At 49.2% G+C, this 17,849-nt stretch overlaps 1 protein-coding gene across 1 annotated transcript in view; it reads left to right on the top strand.

Annotated features, from left to right (window-relative positions):
- The window catches only part of LOC311322618 (uncharacterized protein), a gene marked incomplete at its 5' end in the record, with an annotated part of 67,901 nt that overhangs the window by 43,651 nt on the left and 6,401 nt on the right, over positions 1-17,849 (top strand). Inside the window, 2 exons of the mRNA XM_084454700.1 lie at positions 2,174-2,347; positions 3,103-3,149. Of these exons, the coding sequence (XP_084310826.1) occupies positions 2,174-2,347; positions 3,103-3,149 (221 nt within the window). The remainder of the gene's footprint in view (positions 1-2,173; positions 2,348-3,102; positions 3,150-17,849) is intronic.

Here is a 17,849-nt window from a genome sequence, read left to right as displayed (position 1 = left end):
AACTATTTACAGTAGTTTATAGGCGAGTTATCTACAGTAGCAACTTGCTTGCTGATGTGTTGTTGTTTTTGCCTAAACCTTCCCAGCCATAGTTATGTAAAGTTGACTTGATTTGATTGAGCCTCTGTTTGTTACTGCGTGAGCGCATGGTTCTGATAGCTTTCTGACCTCCACTTCGCCAGTACAATAGCCAACGTAGGCTAGCTAATTCAACAGCACACTGATGTTAAAATGTGTATAGACTACAGTGTGCTGTGTGTGCTTCAAGTAGTGTGCACTAATAGGGCCCATCATAATAAGCTCACTCTGGGGCCATCATAACTACATTATGCCACTGGCCTCATCATATCACATCATATCCCTTGATAATAGAGTGTGCTACGAAGGACGCACAAACAGACTATTCTTTTTCTTTCTTTCAAAATTATTTTTATTGATTTTTGGCAAAAGGACAAAAACACGAAACCTTACTCACCCACTTTCCTGCCCACATATCCAAACCCTGACAAAGCACTTAACAATACTGAAAGCAGGGATGTAGTAAATAAATGAATGATAAACTGTAAATAAAGACGAGACAGACACATAAAACCAAACAGTACAGAAAAGGGAAGGGGGGTAGATGAGGTAGAGGGGGGGGGGGGGGTCAGCATCTAGTCATCTGGGGGGATAGTAGTATTGTTCAAATAGTCAATAAAGGGCTTCCACGTCTTGTCAGATGATAGTTTGGAGTTAGTGATTGAGATTATTATCTTCTCCAGCGTTATGTGATTAAGAACCTCTTTCAACCAGCTACTGTGTGAGGGGGGGCGGGGGTGTTTCCATTTGAATAGGATGAGACGTCTAGCTAGCAAGGAGGTGAGAGCCAGCACTCGCTGCTTTGCTGATGAGAGAGTGGGTGTTATGTGTGTAGAGATCCCAAATGTGGCAGTGAGTGGGTCGGGTCTGAGGTCTGTGTCGAGTACTGAGTGTACCGTAAATTTCGCGCCAGAAATCTGTCAACTCATGGCAGGACCAGAACGTGTGTGTGTGATTAGCAGGTGATTGCTTGCACCGATTACAGGTGTCATCAGTCTCTGGGTATATTTTTGCCAGTCTGGCGTTCGTGTAATGCACTCTAAAGATAACTTTGAACAGACAATTATTTAACACACAAACTCCAAATGTGCTCTCCCTGGCTCAGAAACAGCCTATCATATCCCTTGATAATAATAACATTGTTAAAGTACTGGTGTGTTAGTGTAACATTGTTTAAGTATCAGTTATAGTGTGTGTGTGTGTTGGTGTGTAGTCGGGGGTGAAAGGTTGCAGGGTAGTCAAGGGAAAAGGGACAGGCTGGAGATTCTGGGTGAGCTGGATTGAGATGATCCATGATCCACTGTCCATTATCCATGGGTCTGATTCAGGGTCCATCGTTCATAGTCTTGGCATGAGGGGATGATGGTGGGAAGCTGCTGAGACAAAGCCTGTGTTTAAAACAGCTGGAATAGCTGGGTGAGCTGGACTCCCAGCTGTACAGCACACTCCTTCAGAACCCTGCCTCTGAACCTGTCTGCTCCAGGGGACTGCATAGACAGGACATCTCTCCTTATGCATCATGTGTTCACTGCAAATGAAGCAGTTTGGTGATCTTCATCATCATCATCATCTCCCTACAGACTGAATGGATGCAGACTAACAGAGAAATGCTGCCAGAGCTTTTTAAACCAGAGTTTCTCATCTTTGGAATGAGACTCTTATGAATGACATGATGGGAGATATTATGAACTGTTACAATCATAGCAGATGATCAGCTGGATGTTCCCACTAGAAACAGCTCAACTACAGTAACTACAGATAAACTACAGTGTAAACCTACCTGAACTCTCATGAGGAGTTTCATTGGTTGGATTGGAATGTCTCAGTACTACAGAGACCAGGCTTTTCCATTTCTATAATAAACCTGGAGTCTCAGAGCATTCTTATTTAGCATGGGTTACAAGGAAGAGAAAGCATATCAAACATATTGACTGACAAAAAAAGATCACTTTGTATTCAAGAATCTGACAATGTGTGAACCAGGGCATATCCAATGTTCAAATATTTGTCTGTAGGAAGATGGAATATAATCCTTCAACTCTCTCTTTTCACCAGCAGAGGGTAGTAATGTGTTTGTATCGATGTGTTTCTACAGGCTGTCGGGCTGCATGGTCACAGAGGAAGGCTGTGTCTCTCTAGCCTCAGCTATGAGGTCAAACCCCGCCCACCTGAGAGAGCTGGATCTGAGCTTCAATCACCCAGGAGACTCAGGAGTGAAGCTGCTCTCTGCTGGACTGGAGGATCCACACTGGAGACTGGAGAAACTCAAGTAAGAGGAGAGTTTTAAATCAAGTGGAAGAAAATCACCCAGTGTCTCTTATGTAGCCCCCCTCTCTGAACTAGATGGTCTCAACTTTCACAGCCTACGAGTCTCTTGACAGAACAGACCCAAATCACCCTATAACCAGAAGGGCACTTTGAGAGTGCAGACCTCCACCCATGATGCATGTTGTCAGCATGTGCAGTAGCATTAGAGAACCTAGAGGAGACAAATGTCAACAATATACTGGTGGTGCATCAGCTGGGGTTGGTCCAACAGGTGCTCTTCAGCTCTGCTCTCTGATGGATTTCAGCTACCTAGATAGCTACATATGACAGGACCGACAGCAGTCATCTGGCTAGCTATGAGCATAACTAGCTAATTCAAAGCAGTTGATCTTTGCCTTCATGCCATGATTCAATTATTTTGGTCCTAATACCCGCAGAAAATACAGGGATAAACAGCCATGGATGTATTAAACATGGCAAAGTACCCGTAGGTGCTGGTCTGGTCTCTCTGGCATGGTCAACAAAAGTGAAAAATGATTTTTCAATGAATTTGGATCCTCCCCGTGATTCAGATCCGCTCTCTCTAATTGAATGGGTTCTTCCTTGGCTCATGCTACAGTCACCCTTCCACGGGAAAATAGGTCTGGTAGTTTTAACATAATCCTGCAATCTACTTGTAACTAACAAACACATAAAGCCCAAAAGTGGTGACGTCTCATTGCATCATCCTCATCATTCCTCTGCTTATTCCTACAGTGTGGATCATGGTGGAGAGTGCTGGATCAGACCTGGACTTGGAAAATGTGAGTATTGACATTGACTATTCATGTGTCTTAACTGAAGCCGAGTTCACCACCATTATCTACTTGGGCCTAGAAAACAGGGGTCATACAAAATACAATACAATCTGTCACAACTGTTCAAACACCTAAGAGCTGCTTACACTTTAACTATATTCATAGTGATGGGTACATACGCACACACACACATACACACACTCACGCACACACACACTCACACACAGCACACACACATACACGCACACACACATATGCACACGCACACACGCACACATACACACACGCACACGCACACACGCACACATACACACACACACAGCACACACACATACATGCACACACACATACACACACTCACACACGCACACACACACACCACACACACATACACGCACACGCACGCACACACACGCACGCATACACACGCACATGCGCACGCACGCACACACATATGCACACACACACACACATATGCACACACACACACACACATATGCACACACACACACACACTCATAATTGTTGGATGAGCACCACGTCATGTCCAGTCCCTGATCAGAATCCGGTGAGAGGAGAGGTTTTTAGAGCCCTCTTAAGTGGTAATGACGGGGATCTGCTCCCACTAAGCTTTTGTATCAGTGTTGGATCCTCTGATGCTGTTGTTGGTATCCATAGAGTACAGGTGGATGGAATGATGTTAATACTCTGCTCATTTGTTCTGAGGAAGTTGGTGATAATCTCACTCTTCTAATGGTGCTAATGTTTCCATAACAGGGCTTTTCAGTGGCGTGTGGTGCGAGTAGCCAAGGGAGGCAGTGCCTCCTCCCAAATCTTAGGTGAAACAAATAATTGATAAAGCAAGATTAAAATAAGAAACTAAGAAATATATCTACATTTAACATTCATGGATTGTTAAACAGAGCTTGACTACTTGCTAGATACCGGCTAAAACATGAACTGAGAACTGAGAAAAGAAACAATGTGGAGACAGGATGCTGGTGAAACACTCAATCAATTTATTTGCACATGAGCATTGGTGATATATACCTGTAGGCTCAGTGGCCACATGACACAGCACACCTGGGTCTCATCATCAATAATTGGGAGCACACAATCAGTTGACCAATTAACACCCCCACATGCTCACACATTATTATACAAAAAAACAAAAAAACAACAAGAACACTATACAAACCAACTTCACCTATGCCTGGCTATCACCCAAACAGGAACTTGGAGAATGTAAGTAGCTTAACTTTAGTAGCTGGTTTTGTCATCATGTCAGCTACCATCTGATCTGTTGGGCAATACTCCAAACATACTTTACAATCATTTACAGTTGATCTCAAAAAATGGTATTTGATGTCAATGTGTTTACATCGCTGTCTATTAACAGGATTCCTAGCCAATGCAATTGTACCTTGGTTGTCTTCATAGATCCTAGGTACATCATACTGACAATCATCAAGATGTTCTAGCAATTGGGACAAGTACAGACATTCTTGTGTAGTGGCAGCTAATGCCATGTACTCTGCCTCACACGTTGAAAGTGCTACAGTTGGCTGTTTCTTGGTTTTCCAAGAAATCAAAGGACCATTCTCACTCAGGCTAATACAGTAGCCAGTTGTACTACGCCGGTCAGTTGCATCAGTAGCCCAATCTGCATCACTGTATGCTAGCAATCTCAGGCCCTTGTCACATTTTCTGTAACACAACATTTTGTCATTTGTGCCTTTAAGATATTTGAACACATGCTTTACAGTTGTCCACTGCTCTTCTGTTGGTTCACTGAAATACTGTGACAGTTTGCTAACAACAAAACTCAGATCAGGTCTAGTGCATGAGGTTAGGTAGATTAGGCTACCAACTGCCTCTCTATATTTTCTAGGGTCAGTCAACTTTTCTCCATCGTCAGTGTAATTTACTTTCTGTTCACAAGGTGTTGACCTAGGTTTACAATCTTGCATGTTAAACCTGTCAAGCAGTTTGTCAACATAACTCTGCTGTGACATAGTCACACATCCATCACACTGGTCAAAAGTGATACCAAGAAAATTCTTCAGTCTGCCTAGATCTTTCATCTGGAATTTTACTGTGAGCATCTCTTTTACATCTTTTAAAGCTCTCTCATCACTAGCAGCAATAACCAAGTCATCAACCCAGATCAGTATGATCACCTTGTCATTTTCTGTTTCCCTTTCATAAACACAATGATCAGCTGGGTTTTGTACAAACATGTTTTCACACAGATAGTCATGCAACATTTGGTTCCAGTTTCGACCTGATTGCTTAAGCCCATAAAGTGACTTCTCCAGTTTACAGACCATCTTGTCATTTGTCTGAGATTTCACATCATAACCCTCTGGCTGTTCCATGTAAATCTCACAATCAATAGGTGCATGCAGATAGGCGGTCTTAACATCCATCTGATGCAAAACTAGATCCTCCTGGGCAGCTTTCTGCATTAAAACTCTAACACTGGTCAGGTTAGCAGTAGGTGAAAACGTTTCTCCATAATCTACACCCATCTCCTGACTGTATCCTTTGGCTACATAACGGGCCTTGTACCTGTCAGATCCATCAACATTGCTTTTGATAGCATACACCCACCTACCCCCCACAGCTTTCTTACCCTCAGGTAAGGTGGTCAGAGTGAATGTGTCATTGTCCCTCAGAGATTTCATCTCTTCATCCATTGCATCTACCCATTCACTTGAGTTGGATGAAGTCACAGCTTCTCTGAAAGTCTGAGGTACATTACAAACCATCCTATAGCAATAATCTATGTTGACCTGAGCCTGGTCATTCTCCACTCCATAAAGGTCTGGCTTCCTCCTCTCTCTAGCAGGATATCGCTGTGGAGATTCATGTGCTTCCTGTTCCTGTTTGGCCTCACCCGTCTGTATGTGGCTTGGACCTGGCCTAGCCTCTGGGATCTCACTCTGCTTGAGTCTGTCAGGGTCAAGTATGGTTGTGCTATACTGCACACCAAAATCATCATCAGACACGTCAGTCTGCTGTCCCTCAACCATGTCGGTCATAAACTTCACCAGTCTGTGTTTCATCACTTTTCTACTGTCAGGATAGTAGACCATGTAGGCCGGACTGTTCTTGTCATAGCCAACAAAGATGCCCTTGTCAGACCTGGCCTCTAGCTTCTTCCTGTCCTGCCTGTAGGCATAACACACAGTACCAAACTTCTGCATCCTGGACACATTTGGTCTCTTTCCTGTCAGTATGAAATAAGGTGTTTGTTTGGTGCGGTTATTGAAACATCTATTCCTCACCACAGCTGCTGTCTGGACAGCATATGGCCATAGTTCCTTGGGTAACTGGCTCTCTAAGAGCATGCACCTGGCCATATCAAAAAGGGTTCTCCAGTTACGCTCAGCAGTTCCATTCTGGTGTGGTGAGTATGGTGCTGATTTCTCATGTCTAATGCAGTTCCTACGAAGTAGTGCTTGGTAGACCTGTCCTGTGAACTCAGTACCATTATCTGACCTGATACACAACCTTCCCATATGGGGCTATGTCGGCAAGAAATCTCTCTGTGGCTTCCACTGTGTCACTCTTCTGCTTCAGACAATACACAAACACTGCACTCGAATAGTCATCAGTAAAGGATAGTGCATACCTATACCCTTCCCTGGAGCCTGGGTCTATAGGGCCTGCCAAGTCTGTGTGTACCAGCTCTAAAGCTGATTTGGCTCTCACGTCAGACTTCCTGTTCCTGCTCTGAGTGAACTTCCCCTGAGTACACACTTCACATTGCATGGACTTGTATCCTTTACCCTTGATTGACATACCATCCACAACATTCTCTAATTTCTGGACATCATCATGATTGCAATGTCCTAAAATCTCGTGCCACGTCTGAATATCATGACAGCTCACACATTCATCATTACAGTCTTTGTTCACTGGCACTGTAGGCAAATAAAACAATCTGTCATGTTCATGAATGAGAAAACGTGTACCGTCTCTGCACTGTAGGACGTCTTCTCCTTCCCTGAAGATCACAGTCGCCCCACCAGAAGTTGCCGCTCTTACAGAGAAGATGTCTTGAGGATAGGAGGGGATGTACAACGCCTGCCTCAGTGTGGTGCTGAGGTGCCGCCCCCTGCTGTCGGCCAGACACACCTCCGCGTCGCCTCTGCGCTCCGCGACCCCCTTGCATCTCGTGCCATCGGCCAGCTCCACACAGAGTCTCAGCCTGGAATCCGTCGTCGAAGCTCTTGAACTTTTCCAGATCAGTGATGATATGCGACGTCGCACCGGTGTCCACCATCAGGCCCTTTCTCATGACACTGTGCCCTGGCTGAGGCTCGCTGGTCACGAATGCAAAGGTATTGTCATCCGTCTCCTCAGACACTCCACGTGCGTTGTCCTGCCGCTGCCTCCGCCCCCGTCGTGCAGTACTCTTGCCCTGGCTGTACCACTGTTGGCCGCGTTGACATGCCGATGCTTTGTGTCCTCTCTGACCACACCGGAAACACACAATGTCCATGCTCTCAATGCCCTGCTCCTTAGCGCCTGCCATGGTAGCCTTCCTCGGCTGTACTCGGGCTCCCATGACGTTGTCGTTGGCCACAGCTGTGCGCATACCCTCGGTGCTCTCATAGCTCCGCAGTTTAGTCTTAAAGTCAGCAAAAGAGAGTGTGTCATCACGTTGAGTGACAAAAATAGTAAAAGGCTTGAATGATTCTGGCAGCCCCTTCAAAACCATTGCAACCAAAAGTCCATCGCTCAACACTTCACCAGCATTTCTCAGAGCTGTGATTGATGTCTCAGCACGTATGACATAATCTGTCACACTCTCACTGCTTGACTTTTGCAGAGAGGTCAGTTCTGTATAAAGACTAACAATGCGCAGCTTACCCTTGCCTGCATAATAGTCTCTCAATCTTGAGTGCTCCACGCCCGTCATCCGCTGCCTCTCGCATGACCAGGGACAAACTTTTGTCATCCAGGAATTGGATCAGTTCAGCATACGCCTCGACGTTCTTTGCTGTGTCTTCAGCCAGTGCATCTGCATCTGCACCTTCGGCGGGCCCATTCAAAATGGTGTCCTTTAGCTTCTGCAACCGCAGATGGCCCAAAAACTTTGTCTCCCACAGTTCATAGTTCCTTTCGTCTCCATCAAAAACAAGACGAGACCAACGTGAACTCATACTTGAACGTTCGCTCATGGTACTCCAAACGGTGAGACACACGTTCAAATGGAAGTACAAACTTTGTCTCTTGATGGCTCACGCCGGATATCTCTCCACAAACGCCAACGCATCTGGGCCCATAACCTGTTAAACAGAGCTTGACTACTTGCTAGATACCGGCTAAAACATGAACTGAGAAAAGAAACAATGTGGAGACAGGATGCTGGTGAAACACTCAATCAATTTATTTGCACATGAGCATTGGTGATATATACCTGTAGGCTCAGTGGCCACATGACACAGCACACCTGGGTCTCATCATCAATAATTGGGAGCACACAATCAGTTGACCAATTAACATGGATAACCCAAAACATTTTATCCTGGACAGTAGTGTTGCACGATATACCGGTACCAACGGTCTACCACGGTGCCAAAACGTCACGGTGCCAACTATACTATAAGCTCTATACAACGGTACTACCATGGAATATGGTACTACCGTTGAACACGGCAGGGGGACAATGTTACCTCTGTTCCCAAATTCACTGGTTTCTGCTAATGAGAAGACTGGCTCGCGACACCATATACGTATTATATACGTATTATATATACGTATTATATATGTCTATGCGCGACACCATTGTGGAGCTCCCAATTTGTTGGCTCGCGCACACATCTCCGCAGTCACTCGCGACACCGTTGTGACAGCTCCCAATGTGTTGGCTCGCGCACACATGCAATATTGACGTTATCTGTATGTCTGGGCGCAAGCCAGTCTTGTTCTCAGTAGGCTATCGTAACGGCAGAAGTGTTCCCTAGCTCCGAGTCCGCACCATCAAATGTTACATTATTGAAGAAACATAACTTAAGGTTTAACATGGAACTATTTCGGTTTTAAACCAGATAAAGTAAGCTATAGATGATGGCCATCCGTTGTGCAGGCGATGCAGCAATGCCGTACAGGCAAAATGAGGCAACACATCAAACTTAAAGGACAATGCTCGTTTTTTGACAACCTGGACCTTATTTACGACATATTATAAGACGTTTGACTCACCGAGATCACTTTGGTGTAGTTCGGAGGCATGTAGAAGAAATTTAAAATCCAGCGCGAGCCAGTATATCCATGTAATGGCTGTGGTCGGGGCCCTCAGAATGCAGTTTCTAAAAATCTATTTTCTGCCGCGAAACGGTTGTTTTCATCAATCTGTCTTGATGAATCGCTAGTTGTTACATTGAGCATAGGCCTGTTTTGGTTTTCACATGCCATGATCTTTCGAAACGTCTTTCGAAACGAAATAGCTTCCTCACTTGCTCCAGCACTAATGCGCACAGCGCGCAATCGTTGCTCCAGCACGCTGTGCGCATGCGTGCTGGAGCAAGTGAGGAAGCTATTTCGTGTCTAAAGACGTTTCTAAAGATCATATTACAGAGGCATGTGAAAAACCACAACAGGCCTATGCTCTCTGTTGGAAAGGGGTTTATTGATGATTGGCCTACACTGCATGTCAGTGTGGTTGTGCTGGTGACTGTTTGTCATCCATGGCAGAAGAGTTCACAGTGCAGTGGGACTCAGAGCTGTCATTATTGCTGAAGTCTGGAACCTTGTGAGACCATCCTGGTCCCTGGAGAGAAACAGACTGTGAGCTTGTGGGGTCAGGATGGTCTCTTGAGGTTATAGGTCACAGCTTCCTTGTCTGTTTTGGTGTGTTTGTGTCTTTAAGTGATTCAGACGAAGGGAAGGAGGAATGTGAGTTAAGTTGGGCTACAAGGTGAAGAAGCCTCCCCCCTTGGCTCTCCTGACTTGGGGAGAGGGTCTGTCCTTTCCATAGGGCATGAACTAGACAGGGAAGCCTAGTGTGAAGTGTGTGTGTGTGTGTGTGTGTGTGTGTAGTTGGGGGTGATAGTGTAGGGTAGTGAAGTGAAAAGTTGTCACTAATATGACTTAATGATCATTTATTGTCTCCACAGTCTCTCTGTACCCAGACTTGGGTCTGATTCCCACAGGCGTCTTTTTAGAATGTTTCTGCTTGTCCTTGGGTTTACGTCTGACCTGGTCCAAAGTCCAAATGTATATTCATGTTGAAAGACAAAGACAGAGAGAGAGAGAGAGAGAGGGGGGAGAGAGGGTGATTTGGGGATGTTTATGTGTGTAGAACCTGGGAAGTGTGTGAGAGAGAAAGATGTGTGTGTGTATGCAGGTGAATTGGTGCCAGGGGAAAGAGGAGAGTGTGTTTTGTACCAGTGTGTCTGTATGCAGGATCATTAGTTGTGAGAGGGAACTACCACAGTAGTTAGTTGGACTAATGAGCCACAATGACGAGGAGGCCTATAGAAGGGAAGTGGAAGATCTAACACTGTGGTGCCATGACAACAACCTCTCCATAAATGTCCCTAAGACAAAGGAAACCATTGTTGACTTCAGAGAGAACAGAGGGAATCACACTCCCATCTCCATCAATAGGACATCTGTTGATATTGTTGATAGCTTGAGATTCCTCAGCACACACATCTCAGACTCACATGGTCTCTCAACACCAAGAGCATCCTCTAGAAAGCACAGCAGAGATTGCACTTTCTGAGGCGTCTCTAAAGCTTCGGAATGAGCCAAGGTTATAATAATTAAACTATGAGAGAGGGGTAGAGAGGATGAGAACTGGAGAGAGAGAGAGAGAGTTAGGGTGGTAGAGAGAGAGAGAGAGAGAGAGAGAGAGAGAGAGAGAGAGAGAGAGAGAGTTAGGGTGGTAGAGAGAGAGAGAGAGTTAGGGTGGTAGAGAGAGAGAGAGAGAGAATAGAGAGAGTTAGGGTGGTAGAGAGAGAGAGAGAGTTAGGGTGGTAGAGAGAGAGAGAATAGAGAGAGTTAGGGTGGTAGAGAGAGAGAGAGTTAGGGTGGTAGAGAGAGAGAGAGAGAGAGTTAGGGTGGTAGAGAGAGAGAGAGAGTTAGGGTGGTAGAGAGAGAGAGAGAATAGAGAGAGAGTTACGGTGGTAGAGAGAGAGAGAATAGAGAGAGAGTTAGATAGATAGATAGATAGATAGATAGATAGATAGATAGTCGGGCAGAGAGAGAACTTGAACTTGATATGAGGAGTAGATAGTGGAGAGTGAATTAGTAGGGGAGGAAAAAGCAACAGGAGAAGGAGAGGAAGACTGATTGAGGGAAGAGAGAGAAGGGGAGGAGAGAGGGGAGGTAGGGGTGAGAGAAGGAGAGAGAGAAGGGGAGGAGAGAGGGGAGGTAGGGGTAAGAGAAGAAGAGAGAGAAGGGGAGGAGAGAGGGGAGGAGAGAGGGGAGGTAGGGGTGAGAGAAGGGGAGGAGAGAGGGGAGAGAGAAAAAGAGAGAGAAGGGGAGGAGAGAGAGGAGGTAGGGGTGAGAGAAGGGGAGAGAGAAGGGGAGGAGAGAGGGGAGGTAGGGGTGAGAGAAGGGGAGGAGAGAGGGGAGGTAGGGGTGAGAGAAGAAGAGAAAGAAGGGGAGGAGAGAGGGGAGGTAGGGGTGAGAGAAGGAGAGAGAGAAGGGGAGGCGAGAGAGGAGGTAGGGGTGAGAGAAGAAGAGAGAGAAGGGGAGGAGAGAGGGGAGGTAGGGCTGAGAGGAGAGACAGGACAGGGGGAGGAAGGAGGGAGGAGAGAGGGGAGGTAGGGGTGAGAGAAGGGTAGGAGAGAGGGAAGGAGAGAGGGGAGGTAGGGGTGAGAGAAGGAGAGACAGGACAGGGGGAGGAAGGAGGGAGGAGAGAGGGGAGGTAGGAGTGAGAGAAGGGGAGGAGAGAGGGGAGGTAGGGGTGAGAGAAGAAGAGAGAGAAGGGGAGGAGAGGTAGGGGTGAGAGAAGGAGAGAGAGAAGGGGAGGAGAGAGGGGAGGTAGGGGTGAGAGAAGGAGAGAGAGAAGGGGAGGAGATGGGGAGGTAGGGGTGAGAGAAGAAGAGAGAGAAGGGGAGGAGAGAGGGGAGGTAGGGTTGAGAGAAGGAGAGACAGGACAGGGGGAGGAGAGAGGGGAGGTAGGGGTGAGAGAAGGAGAGACAGGACAGGGGGAGGAAGGAGGGAGGAGAGAGGGGAGAGAGAAGGGGAGGAGAGAGGGGAGGTAGGGGAGAGAGAAGGGGAGGAGAGAGGGGAGGTAGGGGTGAGAGAAGGGGAGGAGAGAGGGGAGGTAGGGGTGAGAGAAGGAGAGAGAGGGGAGGTAGGGGTGAGAGAAGGAGAGAGAGAAGGGGAGGAGAGAGGGGAGGTAGGGGTGAGAGAAGAAGAGAGAGAAGGGGAGGAGAGAGGGGAGGTAGGGGTGAGAGAAGAAGAGAGAGAAGGGGAGGAGAGAGGGGAGGTAGGGGAGAGAGAAGGGGAGGAGAGAGGGGATGTAGGGGTGAGAGAAGAAGAGAGAGAAGGGGAGGAGAGAGGGGAGGTAGGGGTGAGAGAAGGAGAGAGAGGGGAGGTAGGGGTGAGAGAAGAAGAGAGAAGGGGAGGAGAGAGGGGAGGTAGGGGTGAGAGAAGGAGAGAGAGGGGAGGTAGGGGTGAGAGAAGGAGAGAAAGAAGGGGAGGAGAGAGGGGAGGTAGGGGTGAGAGAAGGAGAGACAGGACAGGGGGAGGAAGGAGGGAGGAGAGAGGGGAGGTAGGGGTGAGAGAAGGAGAGAGAGAAGGGGAGGAGAGAGGGGAGGTAGGGGTGAGAGAAGAAGAGAGAGAAGGGGAGGAGAGAGGGGAGGTAGGGGTGAGAGAAGAAGAGAGAGAAGGGGAGGAGAGAGGGGAGGTAGGGGTGAGAGAAGGGGAGGAGAGAGGGGAGAGAGAAGGGAGGAGAGAGGGGAGAGAGAAGGGGAGGAGAGAGGGGAGGTAGGGGTGAGAGGAGAGAGAGAAGGGGAGGAGAGAGGGGAGGTAGGGGTGAGAGGAGGAGAGACAGGACAGGGGGAGGAAGGAGAACGAGGAGGATCAGGTGAAACTGGTGGGAGGGGAAAAGAGAGAGAAGTAGATACATGTGAGGGAGAGAAGGAGGGAGGAGGGAATGTGACAGAAGAGAAAGAGAGAGAGAGGGATGGAGTGAGAGAGGAGAGAAAGATGAGAACTGATAGAACTGGAGAGGAGGAGGAGATGGACAGAGTGGTAGAGAGAGAGAGAGAGAGGAGGGAGGAGGAGATGGACAGAGTGGTAGAGAGAGAGGAGGGAGGGAGGAGGAGATGGACAGAGTGGTAGAGAGAGAGAGGAGGGAGGGAGGAGGAGATGGACAGAGTGGTAGAGAGAGAGAGAGGAGACGGGAGGGAGGAGGAGATGGACAGAGTGGTAGAGAGAGAGAGAGGAGACGGGAGGGAGGAGGAGATGGACAGAGTGGTAGAGAGAGAGAGGAGACGGGAGGGAGGAGGAGATGGACAGAGTGGTAGAGAGGAGACGGGAGGGAGGAGGAGATGGACAGAGTGGTAGAGAGAGAGAGGAGACGGGAGGGAGGAGGAGATGGACAGAGTGGTAGAGAGGAGACGGGAGGGAGGAGGAGATGGACAGAGTGGTAGAGAGAGAGAGGAGACGGGAGGGAGGAGGAGATGGACAGAGTGGTAGAGAGAGAGAGAGGAGACGGGAGGGAGGAGGAGATGGACAGAGTGGTAGAGAGAGAGAGGAGACAGGAGGGAGGAGGAGATGGACAGAGTGGTAGAGAGAGAGAGGAGACGGGAGGGAGGAGGAGATGGACAGAGTGGTAGAGAGAGAGAGAGAGGAGGGAGGGAGGAGGAGATGGACAGAGTGGTAGAGAGAGAGAGAGGAGACAGGAGGGAGGAGGAGATGGACAGAGTGGTAGAGAGAGAGAGAGGACAGGAGGGAGGAGGAGATGGACAGAGTGGTAGAGAGAGAGAGAGAGAGAGAGAGAGGACAGGAGGGAGGAGGAGATGGACAGAGTGGTAGAGAGAGAGAGAGGAGACGGGAGGGAGGAGGAGATGGACAGAGTGGTAGAGAGAGAGAGGAGGGAGGGAGGAGGAGATGGACAGAGTGGTAGAGAGAGAGAGGAGGGAGGGAGGAGGAGATGGACAGAGTGGTAGAGAGAGAGAGAGAGAGGAGGGAGGAGGAGATGGACAGAGTGGTAGAGAGAGAGGAGACAGGAGGGAGGAGGAGATGGACAGAGTGGTAGAGAGAGAGAGGAGACGGGAGGGAGGAGGAGATGGACAGAGTGGTAGAGAGAGAGAGAGAGGAGACGGGAGGGAGGAGGAGATGGACAGAGTGGTAGAGAGAGAGAGAGGAGACGGGAGGGAGGAGGAGATGGACAGAGTGGTAGAGAGAGAGAGGAGACGGGAGGGAGGAGGAGATGGACAGAGTGGTAGAGAGAGAGAGAGAGGAGACGGGAGGGAGGAGGAGATGGACAGAGTGGTAGAGAGAGAGAGGAGACGGGAGGGAGGAGGAGATGGACAGAGTGGTAGAGAGAGAGAGGAGGGAGGGAGGAGGAGATGGACAGAGTGGTAGAGAGAGAGAGGAGACGGGAGGGAGGAGGAGATGGACAGAGTGGTAGAGAGAGAGAGAGGAGACGGAAGGGAGGAGGAGATGGACAGAGTGGTAGAGAGAGAGAGAGGAGGGAGGGAGGAGGAGATGGACAGAGTGGTAGAGAGAGAGAGGAGACGGGAGGGAGGAGGAGATGGACAGAGTGGTAGAGAGAGAGGAGACGGGAGGGAGGAGGAGATGGACAGAGTGGTAGAGAGAGAGAGAGGAGACAGGAGGGAGGAGGAGATGGACAGAGTGGTAGAGAGAGAGAGGAGGGAGGGAGGAGGAGATGGACAGAGTGGTAGAGAGAGAGAGGAGACGGGAGGGAGGAGGAGATGGACAGAGTGGTAGAGAGAGAGAGAGAGAGGAGGGAGGGAGGAGGAGATGGACAGAGTGGTAGAGAGAGAGAGGAGACGGGAGGGAGGAGGAGATGGACAGAGTGGTAGAGAGAGAGAGAGGAGGGAGGGAGGAGGAGATGGACAGAGTGGTAGAGAGAGAGAGAGGAGACGGGAGGGAGGAGGAGTTGGACAGAGTGGTAGAGAGAGAGAGGAGACGGGAGGGAGGAGGAGATGGACAGAGTGGTAGAGAGAGAGAGGAGACGGGAGGGAGGAGGAGATGGACAGAGTGGTAGAGAGAGAGGAGACGGGAGGGAGGAGGAGATGGACAGAGTGGTAGAGAGAGAGGAGACGGGAGGGAGGAGGAGATGGACAGAGTGGTAGAGAGAGAGAGGAGACGGGAGGGAGGAGGAGATGGACAGAGTGGTAGAGAGAGAGAGGAGACGGGAGGGAGGAGGAGATGGACAGAGTGGTAGAGAGAGAGAGGAGACGGGAGGGAGGAGGAGATGGACAGAGTGGTAGAGAGAGAGAGGAGACGGGAGGGAGGAGGAGATGGACAGAGTGGTAGAGAGAGAGAGGAGACGGGAGGGAGGAGGAGTGAATAAGTGAGTTCTAGAGAGGTGAAGGAATGAGAGAGAAGGGGAGGAGAGCAGGAGGAGAGGAGAGGGATGGTGGAGAGAAATAGAAAGTGCTGGAGGGAGACGAGGAGAGAGAGATACAGAGGGGAGGGAGGGAGGGGAGAGGGGGAGGATGCAGCGGACATTTTCACACCTGCTTTTCATTTAGTCAGTCTTCATCTTCCTGATTGAAACACCTGTACGTTTTGGTGACATCCTGAATTTGACAAGATCTCTTTGATCTTAGTATCTTTGTTAAACCATAATAGACATTAAAACGGACTTCTGGGCAACATGTGCAGCTTCCATAGCCTCGTCCTGTTTGAATGTGTGATGACTGTATCACTCAGTCTACCCCATCACTCTCATCACATATCTGAACAGTCAATGACACATTAAGCAGCAGGGTCAGTCCTACCTCTCAGGGTGGCCATCTTCAAAAAGACAGGTTGATCCTGGAGACGACAGGAGACTACTGCTGCAAAACAAGACAGGCTTGAGAGAGGGGTCAGGAAAAGGGAGGGAGAGAGGGGGAGGAAAGGAGTGAGGAAGGGAGAGGTGGAGGGATTGAGAGAGAAGCTGAGAGTTGGAATAGAGGGGAGGAGGAGGGAGACAGAAAGAGGGAGAGAGAGGGAGAAGAGGAGAGAGAGAAAGAGAGAGAGAGAGGGAGTAGAGGAGAGAGAAAGGAAGAATAGAGGAGAGAGAAAGAGGGAGAGAGAGGGAGGAGAGGAGAGAGAGAGGGAGAAGGGGAGAGAGAGAGTGGGGGAGAGGGAGGAGAGGAGAAAGAGAGTAGAGGAGAGGGAGGAGAGGAGAGAGAGAGAGAAAGAGAAAGAGGGAGTAGAGGAGAGAGAGAAAGAGGGAGGAGAGAGAGGGAGGAGAGGAGAGAGAGAGAGAAAGAGGGAGTAGAGGACAGGGAGGAGAGGAGAGAGAGAGAAAGAGGGAGAGAGAGGAGAGAGAGTGGGGGAGAGGGAGGAGAGGAAGGAGAGAAAGGGGAGGGAGGAGTAAAGGGAGGAGCAGCAGAGGGAGAGAGAAAAGGGGGAGAGAGGGAATGGAGAAGGAGTGAAACAGGAGACATGGAGGAGAAGGAGAGAGGTAGCACAACAGAGATGGAGAGAGAGAGACAGGAAGACAGGGAGCGACAGAGAGAAAGGAGGAGAGGGACAGAGTTGGGTGTGGAGGGAGAGGAGGATGAGACAGAGGAAAAGAAGGAGAGAAGGGAGAGAAAGGAAGAGGAGTTGAGGAGTAGAAGATGAGGGGAGGATCTCAGGGTAAAGAAAGAGGGGGAGGAGGGGGAACAGAGTGGGTGTGGAGGTAGAGAGGGATGAGAGAAAGGAGGAAGAGATGGAGAGGGGAGGGATTGATAAAGGAGTGTGGAAGTGACAGACACAGGAGAGGGGAACGAGGGATGGATGGAGGGAGGAGTGAAGGAGAGAGAGAGGTAGATTAGGAGCAACTGAGAGGTTGAGAGGACTAGGAATGGAGGAGAGAGGGATGGAGATGGGGTGAACAGGAGGGAGGGAGTGAAGGAGGGAGAGAGAGGAGAGAAATGCAGAGGGAGGAGCAGGGGAGGGAGAGAGAAAAAGGGGAGAGAAGGATGGAGAGGGAAAGAGGGAGGAGACAGAGGTAGTCTGGGTGAGAGAGACATTGGAAGAGAGAGAGAGGGATGAGAGGGGTAGTGGAGGTAGAGGTGGAGAAAGCAGAGAGAGGGAGAAGGAAGGAGAGGGGAGGGAAGACATTGGATGGTTCCTACGTGATGCAGCGTAGACCCCAGGGTCTCTTCCCCTAGCCCTTCTCCCGAGGGAAGGAAAGACAACGGGACCACAACACCATCAAAACTCTACTAGGTCAAACACAAGCAGCACACGACCAGAAGCAAACACAATCACCCCTCCCCCGCACCCTACACATGCACCAAGCCACAATATATAGGAGACAGGAAGACAGGTGATTGGACGAGACAGCTGGAACACAGGTGGACTTGATGGACAACAATTAGCAGAGAGATCAGCAGCCTGGACAGAGGACACAAGAACACCTGGGGAGAGGGACACAACACAAGACCACACACACACACACACACACACACACACACACACACACAGACGTAACTCTCCTCCCCATGAAGAGCAAACCCAGGGTTTGTGATACCACAGGAGCACTGAACTGAGTCAGAGAGA

The sequence above is a fragment of the Borostomias antarcticus genome, assembly GCF_949987555.1.
Source record: "Borostomias antarcticus genome assembly, chromosome: 20".
In the NCBI taxonomy this organism is placed as follows: Eukaryota; Metazoa; Chordata; class Actinopteri; order Stomiiformes; family Stomiidae; genus Borostomias; species Borostomias antarcticus.
This window is presented reverse-complemented; position numbering and strand designations above follow the sequence as displayed.